The sequence below is a fragment of the Heloderma suspectum genome, chromosome 2 (genome assembly GCF_057233095.1).
Source record: "Heloderma suspectum isolate Gila_16-S chromosome 2, 16-S_ref, whole genome shotgun sequence".
Lineage (NCBI taxonomy): Eukaryota > Metazoa > Chordata > Lepidosauria > Squamata > Helodermatidae > Heloderma > Heloderma suspectum.
Window position 1 is genome coordinate 152,743,978 of NC_139459.1, and position 27,945 is coordinate 152,771,922.

The 27,945-nt window shown below is 48.2% G+C and overlaps 1 protein-coding gene across 1 annotated transcript; it reads left to right on the forward strand.

Annotated features, from left to right (window-relative positions):
- The first annotated feature begins 375 nt into the window (after positions 1–375).
- ATN1 (atrophin 1) lies at positions 376–27,714 on the forward strand. Its single transcript, XM_084835207.1, has 10 exons — positions 376–665; positions 11,309–11,528; positions 13,586–13,723; positions 17,307–17,420; positions 17,712–19,636; positions 20,537–20,759; positions 21,017–21,734; positions 23,316–23,459; positions 24,339–24,519; positions 26,236–27,714. The coding sequence occupies exons 2-10, from the start codon at positions 11,451–11,453 to the stop codon at positions 26,267–26,269; spliced, it is 3,555 nt and encodes a 1,184-aa protein (XP_084691333.1). The 5' UTR covers positions 376–665; positions 11,309–11,450; the 3' UTR covers positions 26,270–27,714.
- The last annotated feature ends 231 nt before the right edge of the window (positions 27,715–27,945 follow it).

Sequence of the window (27,945 nt, forward strand, 5' to 3'; positions counted from 1 at the left end):
GTCCGGGTTTGCGTTGCGCGCAGTCCCGGTTCTTCGTGGAGGCGGAGGCCCGAGAGCCAGCCCCATCCGAGCCCCCTTCCCAGCACCCGCTCGCCTCCATTGCTCTCCCGCGTTCTTGCCTTCGGCACTTCTCAGTCACGCACGCACAAGTCGCCCGCCCCCCCCCCCCGCGCTGCCTTTTTAAACGCGTTATATAATGTCTCTCGACTTCTGCGCCCTCCCCATAGTTCTGCTTTACGGCGCATTTTGTCTGGCGAGCGATGTCGAGTGCAGTCGATGAGCTCTTGCGGGGGGGGGGGGCTGCTGTTGGCAAGAGAGGTGCGGGGGGGGAGGGGAGGGAGGAGGCTGCCTATGCGTTCTGGGCTCTTCGGAAATGGGAGGTGGCCAAGGCGGCGGGCGGCGGGCGGGCGCTACGATGGGCGATCGCACAGGCACGGGCGGCGGCGCCTGAGCCCTGGGGCGCGGGGGGGGGGCGCCGCCGACAGACGCCACTTGGAGACGAGGGGGGTCTGTTTCCCAGCTCCCCCATCTTTGACGTCCCGGGGAGAAAAAGGAAGAGGAGGAGGGAGCGAAGAAGGAGTTGCTGCTGCCGCGGCTGGCTCTCCGAGTCCCTCCTGCGCCCCTTCTTCGTCCCCCCCTTCATTCGACCTCCCTCCCGGAGCCCGGTAAGTGCGAGTCCTGCTGGTGCCCCATCTCTCGCCTGCTTGGCGTCCATTCTCTACCCCACGGATCGTGCATTTGGGGCGCGAAGGGGTGTGGGGTGGCGCCGCCTAGCCATCTATTTTCATTCTCTGTATATGAGGATTAGGGGAGGAAGAGGTGGGTGCAAAGAGGGGAAGGGGGGTGGGTTATCAGAAAGCAAGACAGATCGGGCTTAATTAACCCCACGCGCCGGTGAGAATGTTTATTCCCCCCCCCATCCCCGGAGGTCGTGCTTTAAGAGCGCACACACACACACCCCTCTACTTCTGCCTAAGATATTAACGACCCTCCCCGCCCTCATAGAACGCTCTGCGGAAAAGATACAAGAGCTTTAGAGAACCCCAAAGAACATCTAACAAATAGCTTTACAAAGCAAGGGATGGCCAACTCCATGGAACTCTATAGAACAAGTCCACCCCTACGCTAGATCCATGGGGCCTCATAGAATAAGTCACCTTCCATCTGAACCCCAGACAAGAGAACCCCGTGGAGCTATAGAATTTACACCAAGCTGCATTCTGCCATAATAGAGCCCCATATCTAGAAAATCCACTGCTCCTTCAGGCCCCCAGAACAGATTCCTGTGGCTCCACAGAGCCAGAAATCTGGCATTCCAGAGGGTCTTTTCTAAGAATTTTGGTCTAGCAGCCCTGCTACTCATGGGGGTGATGGCACTGGGAGGGAGAGCAGGGAAGGTACCTGTTATGAAGAGCAAGGTTTGGTATCTCACTACCCACCCACCCCAGACTAGATGGGACTTGTAGAAAACTAAACATGGAATACATTTATTTGTGTAAATGAATGTAGGCTTAAATGAATAAGAGAAAGAGAGAGAGAGACCACAGCATTACTCAAATCTGAATGTCCATTTGTGTTCTTTCCAAAGAAGGTGGCTTCCTCTAGGAGCTACATGAGAGCAGGCTGACCTCTCAGTCCCTCCCTTCCCTTAGACTCCAAGGCTCAGAGGAAGGTTTCTTGTTTCATAGAACAGAGAGACACCCTGTAGGGCCACAGCACAGTAGAACATCAAGCAGATTTTTCTGCTCTCTAAAGCCCATCCCCACCACATCTCTCCCTTTCATGTGCCTACTGAGAGCCCACCTAAGCAGATGTCTTCTCAGCCCTAAGATAATACTTAGCATTTATATAGTGCTTTAGAGTGTTCATATTGCTTCACAGACGACAACCCAGCAAGTAGGCCAGTTTTATTTCATATTGCAGACTGAAATAATAATGCCTTGCCTAGTGAATTTGTGGCTGAGGTAAAAATTGAATGATGGGCTTCCTGGCTCAGCGCCCACATCTTATCTCCTATACCCACAAGCAGAGAGCTCCATCATGTAATAGAAAAGACAGATGCTGCTGCTCCAGTTGTGACTGTTCCCATCATCCTACAGACTCATGGAAAAGTCACCTCTGCACACCCCCAAAGAAGAGACTCCTGTCTCCACCCAGTCCACATGGCCCCAGGAAAAGTCAGCCCCTCCCTCTCTGGTCCCTTGAGTGCCTTCATATTCCACACCAAATATGAACAGTCTTGACAACCCTAGCTGGAGGAAGCAAATCCTCTATTAAATTATAGTATCTGTCAGTTTGTGTGCTTGTCCAATACCATGGTATGTTCTTTCTCGATACATGCATATATATATGTCTCTCTGTGTATAGATAAGATGGATGGATGGATAGATAGATAGATAGATAGATAGATAGATACACTAACACAAGGGGAAACTGCTTTCCATTCTTCACTATTTCTCCCTATGTCTTTTCTTCATGTTGTTCCCCTCTTGTCCTCTGAGTTAAAAACTTCCATGCCATAGCATCATTTAGGGAACACTGAAGGGAAAAGAGACAGAAGGGTAAGCATTACAGGAAAGTAGAGAATGAACAGAGATAGCCCACAATGCTTTGGTGCCTTATGGTGCCCCTCATTGATGGGTAAAAATATAATAATAAGGTAAAGCATGGATAATTTGCTACCCTCTAATAGTAATCTGAAATCTGTCATTTGACTTGAGCCACTTCACCTTGCCAAATAGTAGGGCTGGTCCTTGAAATGGAGAATTCCAAGGGACCCTTATAGACTGGAGGAGTGTATATGCATGGACTGATTCCTGTGTTGGGGGTAGGAGGCAAGCTAGGGTAGAGAAAGGATAAGGAAAATCCAGACTTTTCAGTGTTCTTTTCTGAACCAAAGCTGGGTGGGGGGTGGGAGTGGGGAAACTGAGCTAAACTGGTGTTATTGGTGTTCCCAGACACATCTCTACCATGAGGCAAAGTTAGCTGGTGGATTTTGGATGCCTCTAACATTGAGAAGAGAGACAGATCCAGCTCATGGAGCACAATCCCGTGAGAAATTATCCTTTATAACCTAAATTGAAATGAATGGAATCTTGTGTAGGAGACATCCTACTGGATTGTGCCCCGTGTTAATTAGTGAGAGGGAGACCACCTTTGGGACATTCTGCCTTGTGCATCAAAATGCCTTGGGCTTGCCCTGGTAGAAGAGATACCATTTTGACTTCTTCAAATTCTCTACTTCATGAAGTATCCTCCTTAAAACAGCTTATGGTCGTTTTTGTTTTATTTCTGTTGCTTGCCTCACATAATCCCTTCCTGTACCACTAGAAACAGCAATATTTGGGCTTTGTCAGTGCCCATCTTGAATTCTGTAAGCAAGTGGAATCAGAGCAAGAACCTGCTTAACATTAGCTGCTTGGACTTGTTTTTTTTTTAATTCAAAAGAATGACCAGAAGAGGGTGAAAAAATGCTCATCAAGAGCCACACTGAAGCAATGTTCTTCAACTAGAACACGCCTGCACAACTTGCACCCATCAAGCCAAACATAGTCTGTCCACCACTCATATGTGGTAACCCATAAATCTCTTTGCTGCCTGACTTCGACTATGAAAACAGGAAGTGTTGTCAAGCAGGTCGTATGTTGTTTAGGTCTGAACTAGAGGAAGGAGATTTGGCTTAAATTGTAGAAAAAAACTTTCATTCCTTTAATCAGACCAAGAACTGAGCAAGCTTCCAGGAGATTTTAAGGCCTCCAGATCTGGAGTTTGTTCAAGAAAAGGCATCTGTTGGCTGCGTTGGGATGCACTTCATCTCACCTCAAGCCAGTGAGTTAGACAAGATGACCCACTATTGTTGTTTTGACTCAGGAGCTTCATGGATATTTAGGGAAGATTTCTCCCTTCCTTATCCCTTGTCATGGGATAGTTTTCATGGCTCAATGGCTTTGCCAGGGCAGATTCTTAGATGAAAGTGAACATGCCTTGATTTCTGGTAATTTTTTGGTGACCACTTGGCCTCATTTGGTCCACTTCGTTATGATAACGTTGGGGAAATTTATTTATTTATTTTACACTTGAGCTGAATTTTTTCAGAAAACATTTTTCTGATATTTTTTCTTTTTTCTCCCCCCACCCCTATTAGAAAATGAAGACCACTTTGCTATATTTTCTCTGAAAATTCTCCACTATTTTTTTCCTGGCAGCTGCCATTTCCTCCTCAAAATGCCTTAGAACAATGTCAGGTCTGGGACATTATGGAGGATGCAAAATGGTGGCTAGGCTGCCAAGATTCTGCTGGCACTTGCAGTGGCAGGGGAAAAAATGTCAGAAAAGTCAAAAGAAGGTACACTACTTCAACTGCTAATGGTAAGCCCCACCCCTGAGAAACAGTTGGAGAATTTCTCCTCCTCCTGGAGGAATTTGGTGAAATAGTCTCCCAGTTTCTTTGCCCACAAATAGGGTGGATAACTCCAAGAGGCTATTTGCACACAGCTCTACATTTTGTATTGTTGGGGCCACCGCTAGGCTTCCTTGGTTAATAATAATAGGGAGAGGTGCTACATTTCTGTCAGAACATGTGCTTTGTATATACAAGGCCTCAAATTCAGTCTCTGTCATCTCCAGGTTAGAGAATTTAACATACCCTGGAATGGGGAACATCTCTGCCTGAAACCCTAAAGAGCTACTGATAGTACTGAGCTATGGCCTGACTCCATGTAACTCAAGTCCTGGTATGGTGGATATTTGAATAATAATTCCAATGTTTAATACAGGTGTAGGCAGTATAAGGTCTATGGACTTTTTCCCTGGTCCATATTGCCACCATGGGTGCATTGTTCCAGAAAAAATGAGGGAAGATTACTCAGAGAAGATGGAGACTCCTATTGCCTGCCTCTGTCCTAACAGCTGCCCCTGTGTCAAGGGCTCCTTGGAGGCCTCTCTCAGTCTAATCCAGTAGCCAAGTCCAGATACAGACAAAGGGATTCTTTTCAAAGCTTTATTCCTCTTTTACAACTTAACAACTCTACTGTTAGCAACTAGATATGAGCAGCAGAGTACCTATGTCCTAAGTTGGAACAGTTGGTCCCCGTTTGAAAGGGAATCACTGGCAGACCTTGAACTTATGAGCTAGGGAGAGTCCCTCCCCTTTTCCCCTGGATCCTCTGGGCGCAACCGTTGTTTGCGCGCCAACCGGGCACTACACCTCCTTTCCACACCCTCCATTTGGCGCCGCTCCCTGCGTCACCGTCGCACGTCCAGCAAGTCTGCTTCCCGTGCTCTGTCACTCCCAGGACTGCTATCTAAGCTAGGAATGCCGGTGGGAGGAATCTCTGTCAGCTGTTGGCCCTGGGAAAGATGAGTGCACTCCTCTCCCAGGAGTGGCTCCTCTTCCTCAGAATCAGAACTACTCTGGGATTCTATGGGCTCAGTGTCCACCCTGACACCCTGTGACTGTTGGCTCATACATAGTTTTCATGAGATTTGCCTACCTACTTTTAGTTTCTTGAGACAAGTATTAGAAAAATACATTGCAATACCATTGCAGAATCGTTGCTTTATTTTTATGTTATTGCTGTCATTAGCTTTTTTATGTTATTATCTGTCATTAGCTGTTACTTCACTAATTAGAGGTACCTCTTGGATTTCTCCATATATGTATTTTCTGTTTTGCTTCTGATAGTTAGGGGAATGAGTGGAGGGAATGTTCAAGTGGCAGAGGAGTAACGCTTCCCTTTTAGGAAGTCAAAATGTATGATATTATGTCTTCTCGAAGGAAAAGAGAATACTATAATGGATTGATTGATTTATTAACATTTTTATCCCACCTTATAGTTCCAGTGCAACTTTCAAGATGTCTCGCAAAGCAACAAAGTAATTTTAAAATCACAGTTTAAAAATAAATACAAAAGAGTCATCTCAAAAAACCGTTATAAAAACAAAGTGGTATACAATCTATAGATTGATAGAAAAACAATGGCAGTAAAATATGTTTATTTACTACATTTATTATATTGTTGTTATGCCATTAATGTAAATGGTGCTTTACATCGTTACATAAAAACCCCAAAAGGTTGCAGCCCCAAGGTGCTCAAAATGTACATGTTGACAGTGAGAAAGACAACAGATGGAGTGGAGGTGAAGAGCAGGATACTATGGGATATCTATCTATCTATCAGTCAGTAAATTCAGTTATACCTATTGAAGCTTCATTTCAGTTGGCAATGAGGACTACTTATTTATTTATTTATTTAACTTATAGCCAGCTTTCCCATGAAAATGGTGCTCAAGGCAGTTAACAATAATAAAATACAGGTTAAAAACAAAACCTTAATTAACGTCACCTAAAAACATCAATGGGGAGAGCTATGCCCACCAAATATCTATGCGGGGGGCATAAGATTGTTCAGCTTCCTAGGTCTGAGGTCGGAAACAGGGCTCCAACCTTGGAGCCAGGAAGCCGCCCCCTCCCCTTTCATAGCCAACATGGAGAGAACTGCAATGGCTACCTCATCCCACCTGGAAAATGGAGCACGGAGATGAGGGAAAGAGGGCACATCTAGGGGTGGGGAGGGGAAAAGACTGGGGCAGCAGTCATATGATAAATCCTATGACAGCCCCAGCCCCAGTCTCCTCCCCTCGCCCTCCCTGAAGCCCTCACTAGATGGGCGAAAATGCCCGTCTAGCTTAAATGCAGCATGGGAGGCACAACACGCCTCCTGCTGTACATAGGATACTCATAAGCCTCAAAGTTCAGAGACTTATGAGTACCCAGGGTGGATCTCTTAGGATTGCCCCCCAAAGCACAGTTAAAATCACAACAATAAAAGTAATAGATAGCACCCAGCCAAATAAAAATCCCTTCAGCAACAGGCTTGCTTACAAAGACCTGCCTGAATAAAAGGCAGAAGGACAACAGGGGGCTAAACTAGCCTCTCCTGGCAGGCAGTTCCAGAGCCTGGAAGCAGCCACTGACAAGGCTGTCACATCCCCAACAAATATGCTTCCAGTACTGGTGGGTCTGAGAGAGGGGCATACCCCAGTGATCTTGGGCAAAACCTGGGCATATGAGAGAATGCGGTCTTTCAGGTTGCCTCGTTTCAGCCCATATAAGGCTTTACAGGTTATAACCAGCACTTTGAATTGTGCCCAGAAATGGACCAGTAGCCAGAGAAGCTGCTCTAACAAGGGAGCAGCATGTTACAATAGTCAAAAGGGGTTGTAACTAAGGCATCCATGACAGTCACTGGTCTATGACTAAGTCCTGAAACTTAAAAGTATTACCACTTATTAGCCAGACCAGATGACTCTAGCAACAGGTGCAGTTGACACACTAGTCTCAGCTGTGCAAACTTACGGCTGGCTACCACTGAAACTTGGGCATCCAGGTTCAGGGCTGAATCCAGGAGTACATCCATATTGCACCCGAGTCTTCGAGGAGAGTGTAACACACACACCCCAGCGGAGGTTGAATCCGTATTCTCTGATCTGCCGTTTGACTAACCAGGAACACCTCTGTCTTATCTGGATTAAGCTGCAATTTGTTTGCCCTGGTCCAGTCCATTACCGACATTAGACACTGATTTACAAGTGGAACAGCTTTCTTAGATTTAGATGGAAGGGAGAGATATTGAGAGTCCTTAATTTCATGATGCACCTCCACAGATACAGGAGGCGCTGCTCCTCAAACCGTTGCCCTGCACACATACATGGCAACAGATGTGGCAATGGAAGGGGGCAGGGCCGTAATGCTCCTCTCCTCATATGTTCTTTCGGTATCATAATATCACACCTGAAGAGGGCTATAGAGTTGGGTATCTGATGGCAATGAATCCCAAATCTCTGGATGAACTCTCCCAGTGTTTCATGTATATATTAAATAGCATGGGGGACAAGAGGTAACCCTGAGGGTCACCACAAGCCAATGCCATGGCATTGAACAGGAATCCCTCAGCACCACTTTATGAAATCGCACTTCCAAGAAGGGCTGGAGCCACCATAAAACAGTGCTTCCAAGTCCCGTCCCAGACAGACACCTTAAGACAGGATACTGTGGTCTGTTGGGAGGTCCAGCAGACCCAACAGGGATACACTCCCCTGTCCAGTTCTCAGCATAGATCATCCACCAAGGCAATCTCTATAACCAGGCCTGAAGCCAGATTGAAACAGATCTGAAATGGATATAGATAATCTGCCTCACCTAGAAAACTTTGGAGCTGAGATACCACCACACACTCTAGCACCTTGCTCAAGTGTAGATTATTTGAGGCTAGCCAGAAATTATCCATAGAGGAAGGGGTTTTTTTAGCAGAGGTCTTACAGCTACCTCCTTTAGGGAAGATGGGATCATATCTTGTTGTAAAGAGGCATTCACCACTACCATTTCCCACTCAGCCATTCCATCTGTTCCCAGCAGCTTCTATAAGCCAGGAACGGCAAGGCACGCACATAGTAGGCCTCATTTTTCAAAGGAACCTGTCAACATCTTCAGGCTGTACAAGCTGAAAAGTATCCATTATAGTTGGACAAGCAGAGGCCAAAATTGCATCCACCGGATCTGTATCAACAATGGCATCCAAGATGATATGGATACAAATGATTTTATCTGCAGAGTTTTGCCCAAATTGGTTACCATGGGCAATGGAGTGGTCCCCATTTTCTTCTTGTGGTTCGGAGTATAATCGCTACAGAGTAGGATTTCAAATGCGCTCTTGTCCATGTTCAGCCAGACTCATTCTGAGTTTTCTACCAATGTCATTCTAGTTACATCTCACTCATTTCATTGCTCCCAACAACCTAGAAAAAGCAGGGAGCTCATTTGGCTCTACCCAGTGGGAGAGGATGCTCAGGAGCAATTGCTTCAACCACCTAGATCATTTCCATATTCCAGAGGTCAACCAGGACTTTGACTGGATCACCTGCTTGGGTGACAGGAAAAGCCCCAAGAACCCTCAGAAATCAATCCGGATCGATCAGTCTCTTGTGGTGAACCATCTGCATTGGTCCCCTGCCCCTGCGGAGTCCCAGAGTCCCAGTAAGTTTTATCCCCACCTGGTAGTGATCCGTCCATGACAACGAAATTATAGAAAGTTCCTCCACCCACAGATCACCAAAACTACATACATAAAATGGATTTTGAAGGAAGAGAGAGGTAGCATGACAAAGCTGTCTTGGGTGGGATTTCCAGTCATGAGAAGCAGCAACAGACAAACAGCAGCATCTTGGGTTCTGCTGATGTGAGGGATGTTAATTCTGTGTGCATGATAGTGCCATTGTGGGCATCTTGTCAAGCTTAAAACTGAAGGTTTTAAAAATAGATAACCATTTTCGAATTCAGACATGAAAAAACACAGAAGCAGTCACATGTCACAAATCGACACACGAACAGGTACAAGTCAGTGCCAACATTTGGGGTGGAAGGAATGTGATGGGAGATTTTGAAAACTTTGGAAGATCATTTGTGTTGTGGAGGCTATAGGTGGAGGAACAAGAAATTGGAGCACAGTGCCTCCAATTTAGATAGTTGAGCTCCTGTAATACTGTACTCAGACCTGGGTTCTTCAGTCTTAGGCCAGTTCCATGTGTTACTGGTCCAGTGTAGTTGCTGCTGCATGTGTGAAGTTGGCCGTGTTGTGTGGGCCAAGCTAAACTGTGGGCACAACGCCAAATGTGAACAGTTCCACCAGCGTTGTTGACACTGGCCCGAGCCATGTAGGTAGCACTTCTCATAAACAGTGCACCACGTTGAGTGGCACCCATATGGCTCACAGTGCAGTGACAGCCAGGTTGCACTGGACCAAGAAAGATAATGGTAGTTGGAAAGGAGGCAAAAGTGCTCTGGGAGTCTGCAAAGAGAGGGCCCTGACAAACAGTGGCAAAGCCTACAGTGCCTTACTTTACTTTCTGAGTCATGCAAGTACACTTCGGGTGCCCATAAAGGTGCACCATGTGAATACCATTTATTATTATTTCTGATGCAGCACTGACTTGTTTGGTGATGGATTCAATATTTTTACAGAGCTTTAAAGGAAAGATGTAGCATGGTTATGAATTATGCAAATGCTAAAGCAATTGCTTTATCCTGTATTCTGTCTTTACAGAAGTATAATCAGGGGGACAATATCACTGTTAAACTGCAAACAGAGCCACCATAGTTTAAAGCAACAAAATAGTAATACAGGTATAATAAGCAGTCATAGTGTCATTGTTTTATTGTAATTTTATGGCATTAATTGATGTTCTATTATTATGTTGTTCTTACCAATTTTGGAGAAGGTAGGGAAGGCAAAAGGAAGAGGGGCCGACCAAGGGCAAGATGGATGGATGATATTCTGGAGGTGATGGACACGACCTTGGGGGATCTGGGGGTGGTGACAGCTGACAGGAAGCTCTGGCGTGGGCTGGTTCATGAAGTCACGAAGAGTCGGAAGCGACTGAACAAATAACAAAAAAGGGCCTAAAACGGGTGGTGAACTAGTTGGGGGGGGCTGGATGGAACCCCCCACCCAGCCCACTTCAGGTCAAATGACATCAGGGGGCACAGCCACACCCCTGACATCATGTGGTCCCCAGCCAATCATCCACCCAGCACTTTCCCTGGGACCTGGCTTCACCATGCATGGGCTTCCCACACTGGGGGAAAGTTGGCATGCCATGAAGTGCTGGATGGATGATCCACCCAGTACATCAGCCTGGGTGACGTCACCTGTCCTACGCCTTCTCCCATTGGGTGAGGATGCGGGGTGGGGCAGACAAAGCTGAGCTGGCTGGGCGCTTCCTTTGCAGGCTGCATGTTGTCCCAACTGGAGTGGCAAGCAGGCTGCAAAAGGACTTGGCGCCCGCTTGCAGGAACTCCTGCAACTGCTGGCCAAGAATGCAGCACTGAGCTCCCCCAGGGGATTCTCCTTGTTATTTCTGATCACAGGTATTCCTTGCCTCACCTTGTTCCCAAGCCTCCAGTAGGCCAGGTGGCAGGGTTTAAGGAGGGGGAGGGGCCAGCGGAGTTAGCCCAAGCCTTGGTGGGCCAAATGGGGAACCATTGGCTCGGGGGCCTAATCCAGCCCACAGAGGCTGGTTTAAATAAATATGTAGACTAATTTTTCTCCAACGCTACAGGAAGGTGTCCCTTTTGGAGATTTCCAGGGATCAGCTTTGAATGCTATCAAATACGCAAGTTGTTGAGTTTTAATTGTAGTGGTAGATACACTGAAATGCACTAAGATTTAGTAAGGAAAAGCTCTAACTCTGATTCACATGCCAGCACTTCCAGGCCTCTTATTCTCCCTGCTAACAAAATTCTCTCTTTTAGAAATTGCTGGAAACCCATAGCATACCTGGACAAAGTTCTCCCTGCCTCTTGCTGCCCTTTTCCTGAAGAGTTTGTGTAATTCCTTGAGGCTCACACCTCAGTCTCCCAAGGAATAGCAGTGTGGGGGAAGGCATAAAAGTTAATGTTTTCATCCACCCGGACAAAGGAGAATGGGGACCCTACACCCAAAAGAATGAAGACTCGACAAAATAAAGACTCCGTAAGTGAAAAATGTCCAGAAGGAAAAGAATAAGAGGTTGAGAGAGGAGGAGACCCTAGTATCAGAAGTGACATATATGACTAGATCAGGGAAATGCACCGATGAGTAGGATTACATGAACTGTGGTGAATGTTTGCGAGACAGTGAGGGAGAAAGGATGGAGATTGTAGAGAAGACTTGGAGGATATTGGAAATGCTTAGGAATTTCTAGACTTAAATCATGAGCCATCCACGCATGGGTGCCTGGTGATTTTTTGTTGTTGTGATTGGCACAGTCATCACGACATGGCAGATTCATTCTTCCAAGTGCGGGTTGAGGAAGACTGGGCTGAGCAGCAACAGGATTATACCACGTGTGTGCAGCATAAACTGGTTGTGAGCGCTTTATGTATCCCAAATGGACATAAGCATTGAAGTGTTCCACCCCTTTCACCTCCAGTGGGGGAAGAAAAGCAGCAGCAACAACAAAAGTAGAAATAGAAAACAAATAGGATGATGAAAATATTTTAAGTTGATTAATTATCTGCCTTTTAACTCATACATTAATTGATATTTTAAATGTTGCATATCATCAAAACGTTAGGATAGGTGAATTTTTGAAGTATGAAAAGTAGCAATAGTTAATTAACAATTTAACGAACAAGAGTTACTAATCACTTCTAGAAGGAAAGGCATAACTTCTAATATTTTTGTTCCCTATTACAGTAGCAGACCAGAACCAAAATAGCCTCCAAAAAAGAAATGAGTTTGCTCTTAACTGTCATCCCCCACCGATTTAAAATTGGGCTTCACCAGTTAATGGGCAACTTGTGGCCCTTCAAATGTTTTAGATTACAACTCCCATTGTCTCTCACCATTGCTGGCTAGGGCTGATGGGAACTGCGGGCCATGCCTGACTTAAGGAATAGAAGCTTTAGTGCAGTGGCCTTCAAACATTCTATCTTGTTGTCTGCCCAGAATCCCTGGGCATTGGAGATGATTCTGGAGCATGTTCTAGGGCACATATTTAGTTCACTCAAGGTACTGGCCAGGCATGTGGGGCCTCACCATTGCCTTATGGTGCATCTGGAACACACACAACAGTCCCCTCCAGCTGAACGCTAGAAAGGAAGATAATCAGTGGTGGGCAGTTCCTTTCCGGAAAGCTTACTGGCTTTGATATTGAGGAACCGCTAACAGGCTTCCAAGGAATACCAGGGGTTCATAGAATCATAGAATAGTAGGGTTGGAAGGGGCCTACAAGACCATCAAGTCCAACCCCCTGCTCAATGCAGTTAATGGGCAACTTGTGGCCCTTCAAGGTTCCAGGAACACAGATTGAAAACTATGATTTTACTTCATTAACCTACTGCTTTAAGCAGGTTAAACCTTGCAACCCCAAAGAAAGTGTCCTTTTGATTATTTTAAGGCAGGCCTGCACAAATCATGGTTTATCAAACCAAACAGTGCCCACAGTGTAGCTGGGCCTGCTGGGTGCTTGACACCCACTGTTTTTGTAGTTCCAGGCAGGCAGCAAAACCAGGAGATTGACTGAGCCCCTCGTGAGCCACTTAAAAAAATATATTGCTCCTCCCACTTTGGGTCAATTAAAGAATGTAAGAGAGCAAGTGGTGGTTTGCAGGAAAGTAGGATGTATTGCATTTATTTGATAAAAAGTGGAGCTACAAAATCCCATACAGATATATTTTTTTTAGTTTAGATCAGAGGAAACTAAACATGTGACATTTGTCTTTTATTAATGCAGAGTCTAAACTTCATGCCCCTGCCTGCCTTGTCCCTGTAGAGACTGCCTTAGACTGGCAAATATTTGGTGGGCACTGTTTGCTTTGACTGGCAGAGTCAAAGCAGGCTGGAAGACTTATTGCATTGCTGCATCTAGAGATTGCAACATAAAGCTTCAGATTTTTTGACAGCTCCAAACATCAAAGTGATCATGTGAATCGACCTTGAGAAAGATTCTCAGACCAGTGTGTGCCTGGAGCCAGACTTGAAGAAGCAGGAAAACGTTGCAGAACAACTGAAATAAACCATTGTCTATTCATTTATTTTATCCACAGATGTCAATGCGGAGTGGTCGGAAGAAGGAAACTCCAGGGCCCAGAGAGGAGCTCAGAACGCGGGGTCGAGCCTCTCCAGGTGGTGTCAGCACTTCCAGCAGTGATGGCAAAGCTGAGAAATCCCGGCAAACTACCAAGGTAGGGCATCATACCTATATCTTAGCAATTAACCAACATTTATTCAGCTTTGGATGCAGTTAAGAACTAGAATGAAATTATAGCACACAACACACAGTGTAACACACACACAATTGGAACTGCACCAAATATTCTCGCTTTTAATTTGGGACAAAACCCAGCAGTTTTAATGGCGCAGAAATGTCTCCTGGAAAACATTTAGATAGTGCAAATGTTCACCTTTTGTTTTATCATGTACAGTGACATCATTTTCCCCCAGCAGCTTCTTTTTGGTGCCTTTTTCCCTGGCTGCTGCTGCTGCTTCCCTCCTGAGTTAGTCACATGGGTGATCCCATCAAGTAGAGATCATGGACTGAATGGGAAGGCATCACCATGTGATGCAGTCAATCAGATTTTTCTGCTTGATGACTTCACAAAACGCAAGTGAGGGCAATTGAGAGTGAGAGCATCTATATCAGAATACGCTAGCGTAAGGCTTATTTCTCAAGATCTATCACACTGATTTTGCTCATTATTGTTTTAAACTGAAGCTTGAGCAATGTAGATGTGCAGAAAATTTTTAAAGTTTGAAAACGGTCAAAGTTCAAGCTTTAATAGCAATTAAATTTCTCCGTGCCAAACAGGTAGGGCAGCCCCTCCAGATGGACAGCCCCTACTCAGCCAATCAGTGTGGTGTGAGGCAGGCCTTGAGTGCAGCCACATGGTTAGGCTGTTGTCACCAGCAGGGAGGGGAAAGGGGACGGAGGCGACCAATCAGGGCATGTGAGGGAGGGAGTGGGGTTGCAACACATGCTATTTTGGAAGGGGAATTCACTATGCATGAGCCACATTTGCATTATTCCTGAGCCCCTCTGTGGTGAGGAGACCAAGAGGCAAAAAAGTGGGAAAGGAGCAGGACTACTAGCATCCATGGCGACATGGGCTTTATGCTAGTTGTAAATTAATAAGTGAACAATAATTGCCCCAAAGAGGATGTGTTTTCCAGTATTCACAGTTACTTGCAAAACAAACAAATAAACAAACAGCAGTGTTGGAAAGTGCCTCCTGTGTTGGGATAATTATAATTCACTTATTCATTTTCATTGCTCTCACTCTCTATAGCAAAATCTGTATCAGGTAGTAAAATCTGATTGGCTGAATAGCATGGTGATGCTTTCCCATTCACTGCATGATTTCTGATACAATAAGATCACCCATGTGCCTACTGCCAGGAAGCAGTTTCAGCTACTCTCATTTGCATGTTGTATTATGTTACATTTCCAACAGCTAGTAGGAGGTGGAAAACGTGTATGTATGTATGTATGTATGCATTAGATTTATTAGCCGCCCATCTTGCCAGCTACCCAGCCACTCTAAGTGGCGTACAATACAAATAACAACACAAAATACAACAAATTTACATAATCAACTGAACAAAGCAACATTCCTCTAAAAAACCCTAAGCCACCCCAGAGGCCCGCCTGAACAGCCAGGTTTTCAAAGTCCAGTGGAAGCTCATCAAAGAGGGGGCATGGCGGGGGTCACTCGGGAGGGAATTCCACAGAGTGGGGACCACCACAGAAAAGGCCCTCTCCCTAGTCCTCACCAGCCTAGCTGTCCTAGCTGATGGGACAGAGAGAAGACCATCCGAGGCTGATCTTGTTGAGCGGCCTGTCTGGTGTTTCTGGAGGCGCTCCTTGAGATAGGCTGGGCCAGAACCATATAGGGTTTTAAAGGTCAATGCCAACACCTTGAATTGGGCCCAGAAAACAACTGGTAACCAGTGCAACTCCTTCAGCACTGGAGTGATGTGGTCTCGCTGGCGGCTGACTTTAATCAGGTGGGCTGCCACGTTCTGCACCAGCTGCAACTTCCAAACCATCTTCAAGGGTAACCCCACATAGAGCACATTACAGTAGCCTAGGTGAGAGGAGACCAGGGCATGAACTACTGATGGGGGAAAATGGTTAGGGAGGTAGAGGCGCTGTCGCCATATCAGATGTAGTTGGTACAGCGCCGCCCAGCTCACAGCTGACACCTGAGCCTCCATGGACAGCTGGGAGTCTAAAATGACCCCCAGACTGCAGATCTGTTCCTTCCAGAGCAGCCACACCCCATTGAACACCAGGTCAACATCCCCCAACCTCTCCTTGTCTCCCACAAAAAGTACTTCGGTTTTGTCGGGGTTCAGTTTCGGCTTACTCCTTTCCATCCAGCCACTTACTGACTCCGGACACTTGGACAGGGTTTCTACAGCCAACCTTGGTGAGGATGTAAATGAGAGGTAGAGTTGCGTGTCATCTGCATATTGGTGACACTGCACCCCAGACTTCCTGAAGATAGCCCCCGGTGGCTTCACATAGATGTTAAATAAAACTGGGGAGAGAATAGAACCCTGTGACACCCTGCAAGTGAGCAGGCAAGGGTCTGAAGTCTCCTTCCCCAGACCTACCGACTGAGAGGAAGGAACGGAACCATCATAATACAGTGTCCCCTATGCCCAACCCTTCCAGGTGGTCCAGGAGGATACCGTGGATGATGGTATCAAAAGCTGCTGAGAGGTCGAAGAGAACAAGGAAGGGGCATTCGCCCCTATCCAGAGCCCTCCCCATATCATCCACCAAGGCAACCAAGGCCGTTTCTGTCCCATGCCCAGGCCTGAAGCCCGATTGAAATGGATCCAGATAATTGGCTTCTTCCAAGTGTGCCTGCAACTGCAACAACACCACTCGCTCAATCACCTTGCCCCAAAACGGCAGATTCAAGACTGGGTGAAAGTTGTTCAAGTCTTGGGGATCCAAGGACGGCTTCTTTAAGAGCAGTCTTATCACTTCCTCCTTGAGAGCTGATGGCATCACTCCCTCCTCAAGGGATGCATTCACCACTGCCTTGATCCCCTCCCTAAGTCTCTCCCTGCAGCTCATAATGAGCCAAGATGGGCAAGGATCAAGTAAGCAGGTGGTCGGCCTTAAAGATGAAAGCACCTTGTCCACTTCCTCAGAAGGAAGAAACTGGAACCGATCCCACACAACCACTCTGCCACTGGCCGCCCCTCGTTCACTAACTGGCATGGAATAGCACTCCTGATCCGGTTGATTTTATCTGCAAAGTGCTTTGCAAACTCATCACAGGAGGCCTTAGAATGCTCCATTGGTTCCGGAACAACTGGGCCGACCAGGTTCCGGACCACTTGGAACAGCCTCTGGGGACAGCACTCTGCGGATGCTATAGAGGCAGCATAAAAAATTCTTTTTTGATGCTCTTATCGCCATGTGGTGAGCTGAAGCTACAGCTCTAACCTGTGTTTGTCTTCGGAGCGGGATTTCCACCACCGGCGCTCTAGCCGTCTCACCTCCTGCTTCAGAGCTCTCAACCGTGGGGTGAACCATGGTGCAGTCTGAGCTCTGTTCAGGGGGAGAGGGCATTTTGGAGCCACCTGGTCTAATGCCCTGGTGATTGCAGCATTCCAGCCATCCACCAGGGTCTCGAACAAGTGGCCGTTTGCATGCTCCAAAGAATCCCCAAGCACAGTCAAGAATTGCAGAATGTCAAGAGGGGACTTCCCTTGAAATATGCCTCTACCCTCTCTTTCTTTGCTTTGCAGAAAGGTCGTGTGGAGGAGTCAATGGCCCCTAAAGGAAGCAAGCAAAGCCGACCAGAGGAGATTTCAGAGAGTGAAGGAGAGGATACCAGTGCCCCAAAGAAAACTAAAACAGAGGTTGGTTTTCCCTGGCCACAGTCATTCTTCCTCTGCATGCCCCAGACACCTCCAAAACTGTCCTGCGCCACACTTTTTGGACATTATTTCTGCCTTCCCTATTCTTATCTAGCCTAGAGCCCACCAGGCTAATGCTGAGAATGATTCTGACACAAGCCAGCCGGCTCTTTTTGTCCCCAGCAGGCCCTGGAACTCTCCTTTTTGCTTAGCTCTAGAACTCTCCTTATAGGGGGGCTCTTTTAATGCCTCTTTTAGTCTCTGCTCAATCTCTACCACTTCTCTCCAATCCAGGAGCTGCCAAGGCCTCAGTCTCCCTCAGATGTGGACAGCCTAGATGGCCATAGCTTCAACGATGAGACAAGCAGTGACCCACGTGATATTGACCAGGATAACCGGAGCACCTCCCCTAGCGTCTACAGCCCTGGCAGTGTGGAGAACGATTCCGATTCCTCTTCTGTGCTGTCACAAGGACCCTCCCGCCCTTACCATCACCCCCCACTATTCCCCCAGAGCCCCTCCCCTGCTCCCCTGACGGAGGGCCTGGCCCGGCCGCCAGAACCAACCTTCAGCTTAACAGGGGAGGTTCATCCTCAGGGCCCCACAAGCGGCTACCAGTCTCAACTTGAAGCCCAGGCCTCAAGGATTTTTCAGGCCCAAGCCCCCCAACCAGCTCCTACTCCATCCTCCAACTCTTCCTCTTCCCCCACCTCCTGCACTACCCATGTTTCCCTCTACCCTAATGCTAATGTGGTCCAGATGGGCACCAAAGCTGTGGGCGCAGGCACGGGGATACAAGCGCCACCGAATGGGCGCGAGCAGTCCCTCGGTGCCAAGCACAACCCACCCCCAACCACCCCAATTTCCCTCACTTCTGTGGCAGGTGGCCTGCCCCCTCAGAAGACGCCGCCAAACAATTCCCCATCTGTGCTTCCTCCTCCTTCTGCCACCTTCCCCCACGTTTTGGCTAACCTGCCTCCCCCACCTGCTCTGCGCCCTCTAAACAACATGGCTGCCACCTCCAGCTCACCAGGGATGGTAGGGCAGGCACTGAGTGGACACCTTCCGTCGCCTCATGGGATGGGGCAGGATAAGTCCCCCGTCCCTTCACGTTACCCCTATGCTCCTCCGCCACCGCCCAGCTCTTCTGCCCAGTACCCCCTGCCTCCCCCTTCCCAGGCACTGCCCAGCTACAGCTCCTCTTATGGCCACTCGTTCCCCCCACCCAGCAGCCTCTCTGTCTCCAGCCAGCCCCCCAAGTACACCCAGCCCTCCATGCCCTCGCAGCCTGTGTGGAGCCAAGGCCCACCACCATACAGTCGCCCACTAGGAAACACCAGCTCCCACCCGCCCACCTCCTTTCCTGGCCAGGCCTCTCAGCCACAGCCACAGCACCACCACAACCACAGCAGTGGCACAGGGCTCTCCCCGTCAGCAGCTGCCAGTCCTCAGACATCCGGCGGTTACTCCCACCCACTGGAGCCAGGTCCACATCACCCCTCCCATGCTGCCTATGGGCTCCGCCTCTACCCACCCCACAGCCATGCCACATACAGCCAGGCCCCCTCTGCATCTTCCTCCTCCTCCTCCTCCTCCTCTTCCTCCTCCTCCTCCTCCTCCTCTTCTTCCTCGTCCCAGGGAACATACCCAGGAGTCTGTAGCCATCCCCAAGGGCAGAGCACTGCCACCTATGCCTTTCCTCCACCGCCTCCACCTTCACCCGCACATGGGGCTGGACCCCCAGTCACCTCAGCCTCAGTTACCCTCTCCACTGTCATAACCACAATGGCCTCCTCCTCTGCAGCCCCCTACAAGACGGTGTCCCCTCCAGTGGGCCCTCCTACTGTGGCTCCCTATGGAAAGCGAACAGCTTCACCATCTCCTACCTTCCAGCCCCCTGCCCCCTACAAGCCTGGCTCTCCCCCTTCCTCCTCCGCGTCCTCATTCCGTGCAGCCACGCCACCAGGATACAGGCTGGCCTCTTCGCCCGCAGCTGGTGGTTACAAGGCCCCCTCACCAGCCCCCACTGCTTCCCCGGCCTCCGGAAATATGGCTGCCCCTCCCCCACCTTTGCCCCCACTGCCTCTCAGTGCAGCACAGATCAAGCAAGAGCCTTCAGAAGACTATGAGCCCCCAGAGAGCCCGATGCCACCTGTCCGGAGTCCTTCACCAGCTCCCAAAGTGGTGGATGTACCAAGTCATGCCAGCCAATCAGCCAGGTGAGGAAGGAGAGGGAGGGGCCAGGGGCTGGCTGAGAAGGCAAAAAGAAGGGAAGAAAATCCATTCCATCAGAGTTGCACAGCCTGTGACTCACCAACCCAGGCTTAGCACATCAGCCATGTATTGTGGCTTGCTGGGTGATTGACATCTAACTCTGTTTTTTGCAGTCCCTGGCAGACAGGAGAAACACAGCCTTATGATGCAGGTCCCGATGGGTTGTGTTAATCCTGGTGGGTCATGTATTGGGCAAGTCTGGGTTAGAGTCAAAGAGTTCCAGTGTAACCTCTAATGTGACCTTACAGTAAAAACAAAGTGGCTGGATAGCCTTGCTGTACTTTCCTCATTGGCAAGTTGGGATTCCCGCTTCTACATCCCCTGACTATTGGACCTCCAACATTAAGCTGAAAAGCTGAAAAATCAGGAAATGGGCCTGGAATATCCCTGATTGGACAAATCCCTGACAGCCAACCCTCTGGCTAAGAGTGTAGCAATGCCTGGTAAAATCTCAAAAGTCAGAAGAGTTGCTGAAGAAGATTTCTGGTGGACCATAGGCAGCAGTCTTCAATGCCCTGTATAGCACCTTGCCTCTCCCCCACCTCCCGGCCCAATTAGTGGAAGCAAAATAAATAATGCAAAATAAAGACAGTAGCGTCAATGGGTTTAATTTGTACAAGTCAAAGTGTTTTTACAGTTTTTGTTGGAGAGTTTTGTTCCCCAGAGCAGAACTGTTAGATTTTTTAGTGCAGTTCTCAGGAGTACTAGAAGAAAAGGTGTTGGCAGCGGAGAGTACAGCTACATGCATACTGTGCTCCTTTGTGGGATATTTCTCAGTTGGCCTCATCACTTCTGGTCTTCCCCTCCTTATTTGAAGGCTGATGTCTTAGTTCTTCCTTCCACAGGTTCAACAAACATCTGGATCGTGGCTTCAACTCCTGCTCACGGACTGATCTCTACTTTGTGCCCCTGGATGGCTCCAAACTGGCCAAGAAACGGGCAGATCTAGTTGAGAAGGTGCGCAGAGAGGCTGAGCAGAAGGCTCGGGAAGAGAAGGAGCGTGAGAGGGAGCGAGAACGGGAGAAGGAGCGTGAGAGGGAGAAGGAAAGAGAACTGGAAAGAAGTGTGGTAAGTGCTAGAGCTGCTTTGCATGCAGGTGCTCCTGTTCTCAGTTCCTGGCATTTCCAGTTAAAATTGTATCAGGTTAGCGGAACTGGGAACGATCTCTGCCAAGGTTTTGCAGAGCCCCTGCCAGTCAGGCTAGAGTAGTAGGCAAGATGAACTAATGGCGTGGCTTGGCACAGGGCAGGTTCGGCTGTGCATACGGCCCCTTGCTGTCAGAATATCTCCCACTGAACATCAATCATCTCTCTGATCTCTTGCAGAAGGTGGCACAAGAGGGCAGACCAGTGGAGTGCCCATCTCTTGGCCCCGTCCCTCACCGCCCATCTTTTGAGCAGGGCAGCGCAGTAGCCACAGTCCCGCCGTACCTGGGCCCTGACACACCAGCTCTTCGCACCCTCAGCGAGTACGCCCGGCCCCATGTTATGTCTCCGAGTAACCGCAACCACCCCTTCTATGTGCCACTGGGAGCAGTTGACCCCGGACTGCTGGGCTACAATGTGCCAGCCATCTACAGCAGCGACCCAGCCACACGGGAGAGAGAGCTAAGAGAACGGGAAGCCCGTGAGCGAGACCTCAGGGATCGTGACCTGCGCGAGCGCCTTAAGCCTGGCTTTGAAGTCAAGCCAGCAGAATTGGAGCAGCTCCATGCCGTGCCCAGTGCCGCCATGGATCCCTTCCCGCGGCATGGGGGGCTCGCTCTGCAGGCAGGCCCAGGGCTGCACCCTGCCTTCCCCTTCCATCCAGGGCTGGGCCACCTGGAGCGAGAGCGGCTGGCGCTGGCGGCCGGCCCAGCCTTGCGCCCCGATATGTCTTATGCTGAGCGATTGGCGGCTGAGCGGCAGCACGCGGAGAGAGTAGCTGCTCTGAGCAACGACCCCTTGGCTCGGCTGCAGATGCTCAACGTGACCCCCCATCATCACCAGCACTCACACATCCACTCCCACCTCCACCTCCACCAGCAGGATGCCATCCATGCAGGTGAGGAGCACCCACTGCTTCCAGCACAGTCTGCAAGTGTGCTGCGGATGTGTGTCTGGAAGTCTCTTGGTTCAAGTGCAGTGTGGCCTTTAGGCCTAGATCTTGCTAATGTGGTTGGCCTAATGTGTCAGGGCTATACTGGTGGGGGTTCACATGACTGAATGTTCCTACAAACAAACAACAAATATCCCTGCACATGAGGAAACTAGCATGTCAGGGAAAGGTCTAGAGTAGAACCATTCTCCCTGACATACACATTTGCTGTGGGCAGGGAATGTTTGTGTACACATCAGCCTTCAGTCATCTGAACCCCCACCTGCTGTCTGAAGTGGTACAGCCCAAACGCAGCAAGAACTCAGCCTTAGCAACTGGGCTGTCCCTATCAGTCTGGAAGTGGCAATTAATTACTTACTAATCTTTGTATTTTTAACCCATTATAGCATGATGGCAAGTTAAAAACTAAACTCTGATTACTTGGAGGGAACTTTCACCACCCCCCCATCTCTGGACAGTTTCTTGGGTGCACCTTCCCTCTTTGCTCCTGGTGAGGCCATGGCCGGTGCGTGCGTGCGTGCGCGCACATGCACATTGCATCTAAACAAACAAACAAGTCATAATTCTTCAGCAAGATAATTCAAATTTTACTCAGAGAAAACTTCTATAATGTATGCAGTTCAAGCAGAGTTTCGTGGAACATTGTTGCTCATCTTCCATAATTCTTCTGCTAGTTAGGGAGGGGCGTTGAGCTAGGCAAGGTATTACATTCCCATCCCTTAACTGCCAGAAGTCTTCTTCAGTCATTCCTTTGGGTTTTGTGGTTTCACAAAGCATTGCCCATACAGCGGTAGGTCTTTGCATCCATAAGAGCTAGAAACTTGCTGAGATTCTCAGGTATCTCTTTACATGCGTCAAGCCTCTTCTTGAGAGCTTACGTAGTGGTAGGACTATGAGGAAGGAAGCCCTTGGTCCATTCTCACCTCAGCAATGTAGCATTTATTTATTTACTCATTTATTTCATTTCTATACCTCGCAATAGCTGAAGCTCTCTGGGAGGTTCACAAAAATTAAAACCACAAAGTAAAATATGAAAGCTTCACACTATAATATAAAAGTACAACCAGAATTAAACCCATGCGGAGATGCAGAGATTTAAAATACAGATTTAAAACAGCAAACCTAAAAGACTAGAGTGCTAAAATGCCGGGAATTCACCTGGTGCCTGAAAGAGTGCAACATAGGTGCCAGGCAAACCTCTTTAGGGAGTTCATTCCACAGCCCGGGTGGCATAGCAGAAAAGGCCCCCTTCCTGGTAGCCACCCGCCTCAGCGATTTACATCAGCAAGTATGCCTGGCCCCATGTTATTGCTCCAAATAACCACAACCATCCCTTCTATGTACCACTGGTACATAGTTAAATACTACATACAATGAGAAAAAATCCTAGTTAAATGCTACATAGGATTAACATGAATGCTTGAAACCAGGAGCAAAATGTACTCAAATTCATTACCTGACACAACACTTTTTCTTCTGCTAATGCTTCTCCTGTGTCAAGATCTGTTTCCTGTCCACTCTCTGCAGCTTCAGCCTCTGTCCATCCTCTTATTGATCCCCTGGCATCTGGGTCGCATCTCACCCGGATACCCTACCCAGCTGGTACTATCCCTAATCCGCTTCTTCCTCATCCACTCCATGAAAATGAGGTGCTGCGCCACCAGCTTTTTGGTAAGAACTTTGCAATAGGTGGGTGGGGGGACAGAAGGGCCTTGGCAAGATTTGGGGGGCCGTGAAGAAAGGAGGGCCAGACAGAATGGAAGTGGGTGGAGAGAGCCCGGGTTGGAGGCCCAGGTCTGGAGCAGCAAAGCAACTCTTGAGTCAGAAATGAGGGCCTGAGTGGGAAGCAGGGCAAGAGCTATGGGGTGGAGGTGGGAAGAGACTGGGGGTCTGGCCTTCTCAGGGACAGCATGTACTCTTTCACCACATTTTCTGCTTCACTTTATTTTTTTAAAAAGTAAGTCTCTAGCCTTTATACATATGGAGATATATGTATGGAAAAATGTGCAGGCAGTATTCCCCCCCCCCCAATTGCTTACTGTGAATTAAACCTGCTCCTGGCTTCCAGTGTTCTGGTCAAGGAGTGCAGAGGCACTGAGATGACAGACGAGTGCTCAGGGGCTTATTTTTAATTGAATTAAACTTTATTTTATTTAAAAGACTTAACAGAGTAAATAGCTTTAAACTTGCAAGGCCACTTGAATCAATGGATCTGATGGGAGGCAAGTGCAAATCAGAAGACCCGAGTAGACACCCCCAGGTCTGGGTTGGGGCCTCGATGTCACTCTGTACAGCTCAAAGAAATGAGAGAAGAGCAAGTGTCAGGGGTGGAGGTGGGGAGAGGCAGAGGAGGGTCACAGAGCTGGGTTGGGATGCAGAAGAGGGCATTTGGGCAGGTGCACCTTTCCCCAGCCGTTCATAACCTGCAGCCACTTCTGTGCCACTGCAGTTGTTGTCCCGCCGCCCACCCCCCAATGGTTCAGCCCCTCCAAGCAGGCCTGATCCTTGGATTCCTTGTCAGTTTGTTCTCTTCTTTCCCCTTGGCTGCAGCTGCCCCCTACAGAGACCTGCCTGGCTCACTCTCCGCCCCGATGTCTGCAGCACATCAGCTCCAAGCCATGCATGCACAGTCAGCGGAGCTGCAGCGCCTGGCCCTGGAACAACAGCAGTGGCTGCATGCCCACCACCCCCTGCATGGAGTGCCGCTCCCCACGCAGGAGGATTACTACAGGTTTGTGGCTTTCTGTGGAGCGGTGGGAATGGCAAATCAGTGTTTTCACCAACGTGAAGGACTGTGGGATCCAAGAATCGAATGCTAAGACAGGGTGTGTTTCAAGGTACAGCTTCCGGTCTTCTGCCTAACTGCAACGACTGGCTTTCAAAGTGTGCTCCTGGACATTGTGGGATTCCTTGGAAGCGTCTCAGGAATTCCTTAATCACAAGACAAACTTCTGTAAAGAGAGCAGAGCCGATGTCCACTGCCATTATCAATCTTCCACACCATGCGCAGGAGTGTGGAGTGTGTCCTGAGTGAGGGCTGGGCAGACATTAGGCTTGAGGGATTGACTGTTTTTTCTAGAACTCTGTGTGCTGGCCTTTACACAGAATCAGTTTTTAAGGCCTGGCTCTGTTTCTTCCTCCCAGAAAGAAGGCAGCCTACTGTACGTGGGGCTACTTTTGAAAAGTGTGTGGAAACTCACCTGGTGCAAAACACAATGGTCAGATTGTAAATGAGATTGTAAATTCCCATAACCATATCACTCCAGTGCTAACGTATGCTCACTGGCTGCCAGGTTCTTCTGGGCCCAAGTCAGAGTGCTGCCTTTGACCTTCAGAGCTCTAAACAACCGGGTATCTCAGAGGGCTGTCTTTTCCTATATGAACCTACACGTCACTTGACGTCACCCTCAGAGGCCCTCCTTTGTGTGCCCCACGTTCAGGGGTTAGGCAAGTGGCCACCAGAGAGGGCCTTTTCCGTGTGGGTGCCCAGTATCAGGCGCTCTCTCCCTGCGCATGTTTGTCCAGGGCCTTCATTGCTGTCTTTTAGGCACCAGGAAAAGTCCATCCTCTTCTTGTGGGCTTTTAGTGATATTTAGGATCTCTTTACTGGTTTTAGTGGCTATTTTTATTGTGCTTCTAAATAGCTGTTTAATTCCTTTTTCTAAAAGTTTTTAGGGGTGTTTTTATCTGGCATGTTATTTATTATGTTTTTATGTGGATTTGTTTTGTAAGCAGCCTCGAGGGCATTTGTCAAAAGTGAGGGTGTAAATCCTGTAAATAAAATATTGTGATGTTTTTATGTCTTGTTTTAATATGTTTTACTGTAATTTTGACATCTGGGAAGTCATCATGGGAGCCTGTTGCAAGGGCGGGGCATAAATCAAATAAATACACAACAAACAAACAGTTAAAGCTGACATAGACTGAGTGCCTGCCTTTAAAGGGCCTTTAATCCTCCCCGTCCTGTTAAAGGGCTCTCTCAAGACTAGAGAGGACAAGCCTGCTTAGTAGATGACAGTAGCTACTGCATGAAAAGGAGAGTGCCAAAGGCTAGAGTTCTGTAGCACAATTAAGGCTGGCAGAGTGGGTGGCATATACCTCTGACCCATGAAATGCAATCCAACAGGGAGTTCTCCTGCAAAGCCCCATTTTAAATGAGCGAATAGGGGCAATGGTTGATGTGCATGGCTTCCATTTGTTTCAGTAAGGGCTGTACAACAGAACTTCCAGATGGATTAGCAGAAGGGGAGTATCCGCTAGATTTTCTACCTCTAGCACCAAAAGTTCCTTCCTCAGGCCCTTCCTGAGATTTGCTGAGCACCGAGCTGCCAGATAAGGCCGATAAGCTAGCTCTTTTGAAAGCAATTAGATTGTCTTGAAATGAACTTTTTAAATGTATAAGTTAGCTCATCCTTTCCTCTCCATTTTTCCTTGTTCTTTCTCCCAGTCACCTGAAAAAGGAAAGTGACAAGCCCCTTTAAGTGGAACCCATTCCCCATGATGACTTCATCACCCCTCTTGCTTCTTCTTTGAGAGGAAATCGACCAACCAAACCCTGGGCGAGGGGGAAGCTGCACAATGACACAACTCCTAATGTCCTTCAACGGAAGAGTGAAGAAACCAGAACAACCACCGGGGGGCAGGAGCAGGGCAAAAGAGAAGGGTGTGTGAAACACCAAGAAGGATTTTGGAAGGTGGAGGTATAAACTGTCATACATAAACCATCATGCATCTTTTCTCTTCCTATCCTTGGGCAGATGTGGCTAATCAGCAGGAACTCAAAGCATAATGGGACTAAATACAACCTCCTTCCTCCACACCTTGACACACAAGATAGTCCAGAGGAACAATGCATCATGGGACTTTTCAGGAAGGCATTGCCATGGTCTTGCTCCACCCTTGAGGGACTGGGTCAAGCAGGCCAAGTCCTGCATAGCACCACAGGACTGTTTCGAGAGGGCAGCTGTCTTTTCATCCATGCCTTGAGAGAACACTGGTGGTGCAAGAGTAGACTGATGTGGGACTGTTGTCAGCATGGCCTTCCCCTCCCATTTCACTGGCCGGGGAGATTAATGTGACCAAGCAGTGCAGGGCATGGTGGGACTTTCCATGATGGCAGCTGCCCCTTTTCCCTTCGCCCATTCCAGTTGATGTACTTTAACTCATGCACATCCCGTTAGACGTGGCAGTTTTGCGTAGCAATTTGTGATTCTTTGATCTCCCCGTGTGTGTGTGTCTAAACTCACAGTTGTATATCTTGATCTGTCCTCATATATATTTACATAAGAACATTAAAAGATACCCAACTATGGGAGAACTATCTCCCCACACACTCAATTCTGCCCCCTCCCCCAATTCTAATAATGTATATATAAATGCAACTCTTAGAAGAAAAAGCCAGCCAAGCAACAAAAAAAAATGGCCTGCTGGAAACTGTTTGTTGTTTGCACACCCAGGGTCTGTTATTATCAAAGAGATCAAGATTTTGAAACTATATCCCCTGGTATCCTGTTGCAAAGTGTGGAAGTGGAACAGGACACCTCTGAAAACAGAGTATGTTGCTCTAGTCTAGAGTGAGATGTATGTCAGTAGGTCTCCTTTCTCCACTGCTCTTGCAGTTCTGTGTTTCCTGACGTGCTTTGGCAATTGGGTGGATGAATCCTAGTCTAGCACCTTGGATAACACCAGCACCTTGCTCTTTTTGGTTCTGTTTTCATGCTGCTGCTTCAATAACAAGCAAAGACTGGAGGAAGATGGTTTGTGCTTATATCAGCAGAAGCCCCAGATTTGAGGGACAGAGCAAAAGGCTTCTAGTGTAGAAAAATGGGTTTTAGGTGGGGAACATTTTTTTTCCTCTGTTCTCACTTTGTATTACATCCCTGGTGATGGGGATTAATTATTAAAACCATTGGGTTCACCAAGGATTTATTCTGTGTAGTGGAGGAATGAACAGATGTACATATGCCTATGCGAGACAGCATGAGCCATGCATAGGTTTAATCCGTGCGATCTCTCTTGCCCTTTCTGAATCAGACTTACACACAAGAGTAGCTGGTACAGTGATTTCTGTACAGAGGGAGAGGGCACACTTCCACTCTTCCATCATGTGGAGAAAAACCTTGCCTGAGTTTCTGAACTAACAACAGGGATAGGTAAG

Excerpts from the sequence above, each read along its gene's own strand:
- ATN1 (XM_084835207.1), top strand. The coding sequence starts at position 11,451 with ATGTTTTCATCCACCCGGACAAAGGAGAATGGGGACCCTACACCCAAA. Across the intron at positions 11,529-13,585 it reads CTCGACAAAATAAAGACTCC|ATGTCAATGCGGAGTGGTCG; the intron begins GTAAGTGAAAAA and ends TTTTATCCACAG. Across the intron at positions 21,735-23,315 it reads GCAGGATGCCATCCATGCAG|CTTCAGCCTCTGTCCATCCT; the intron begins GTGAGGAGCACC and ends CACTCTCTGCAG.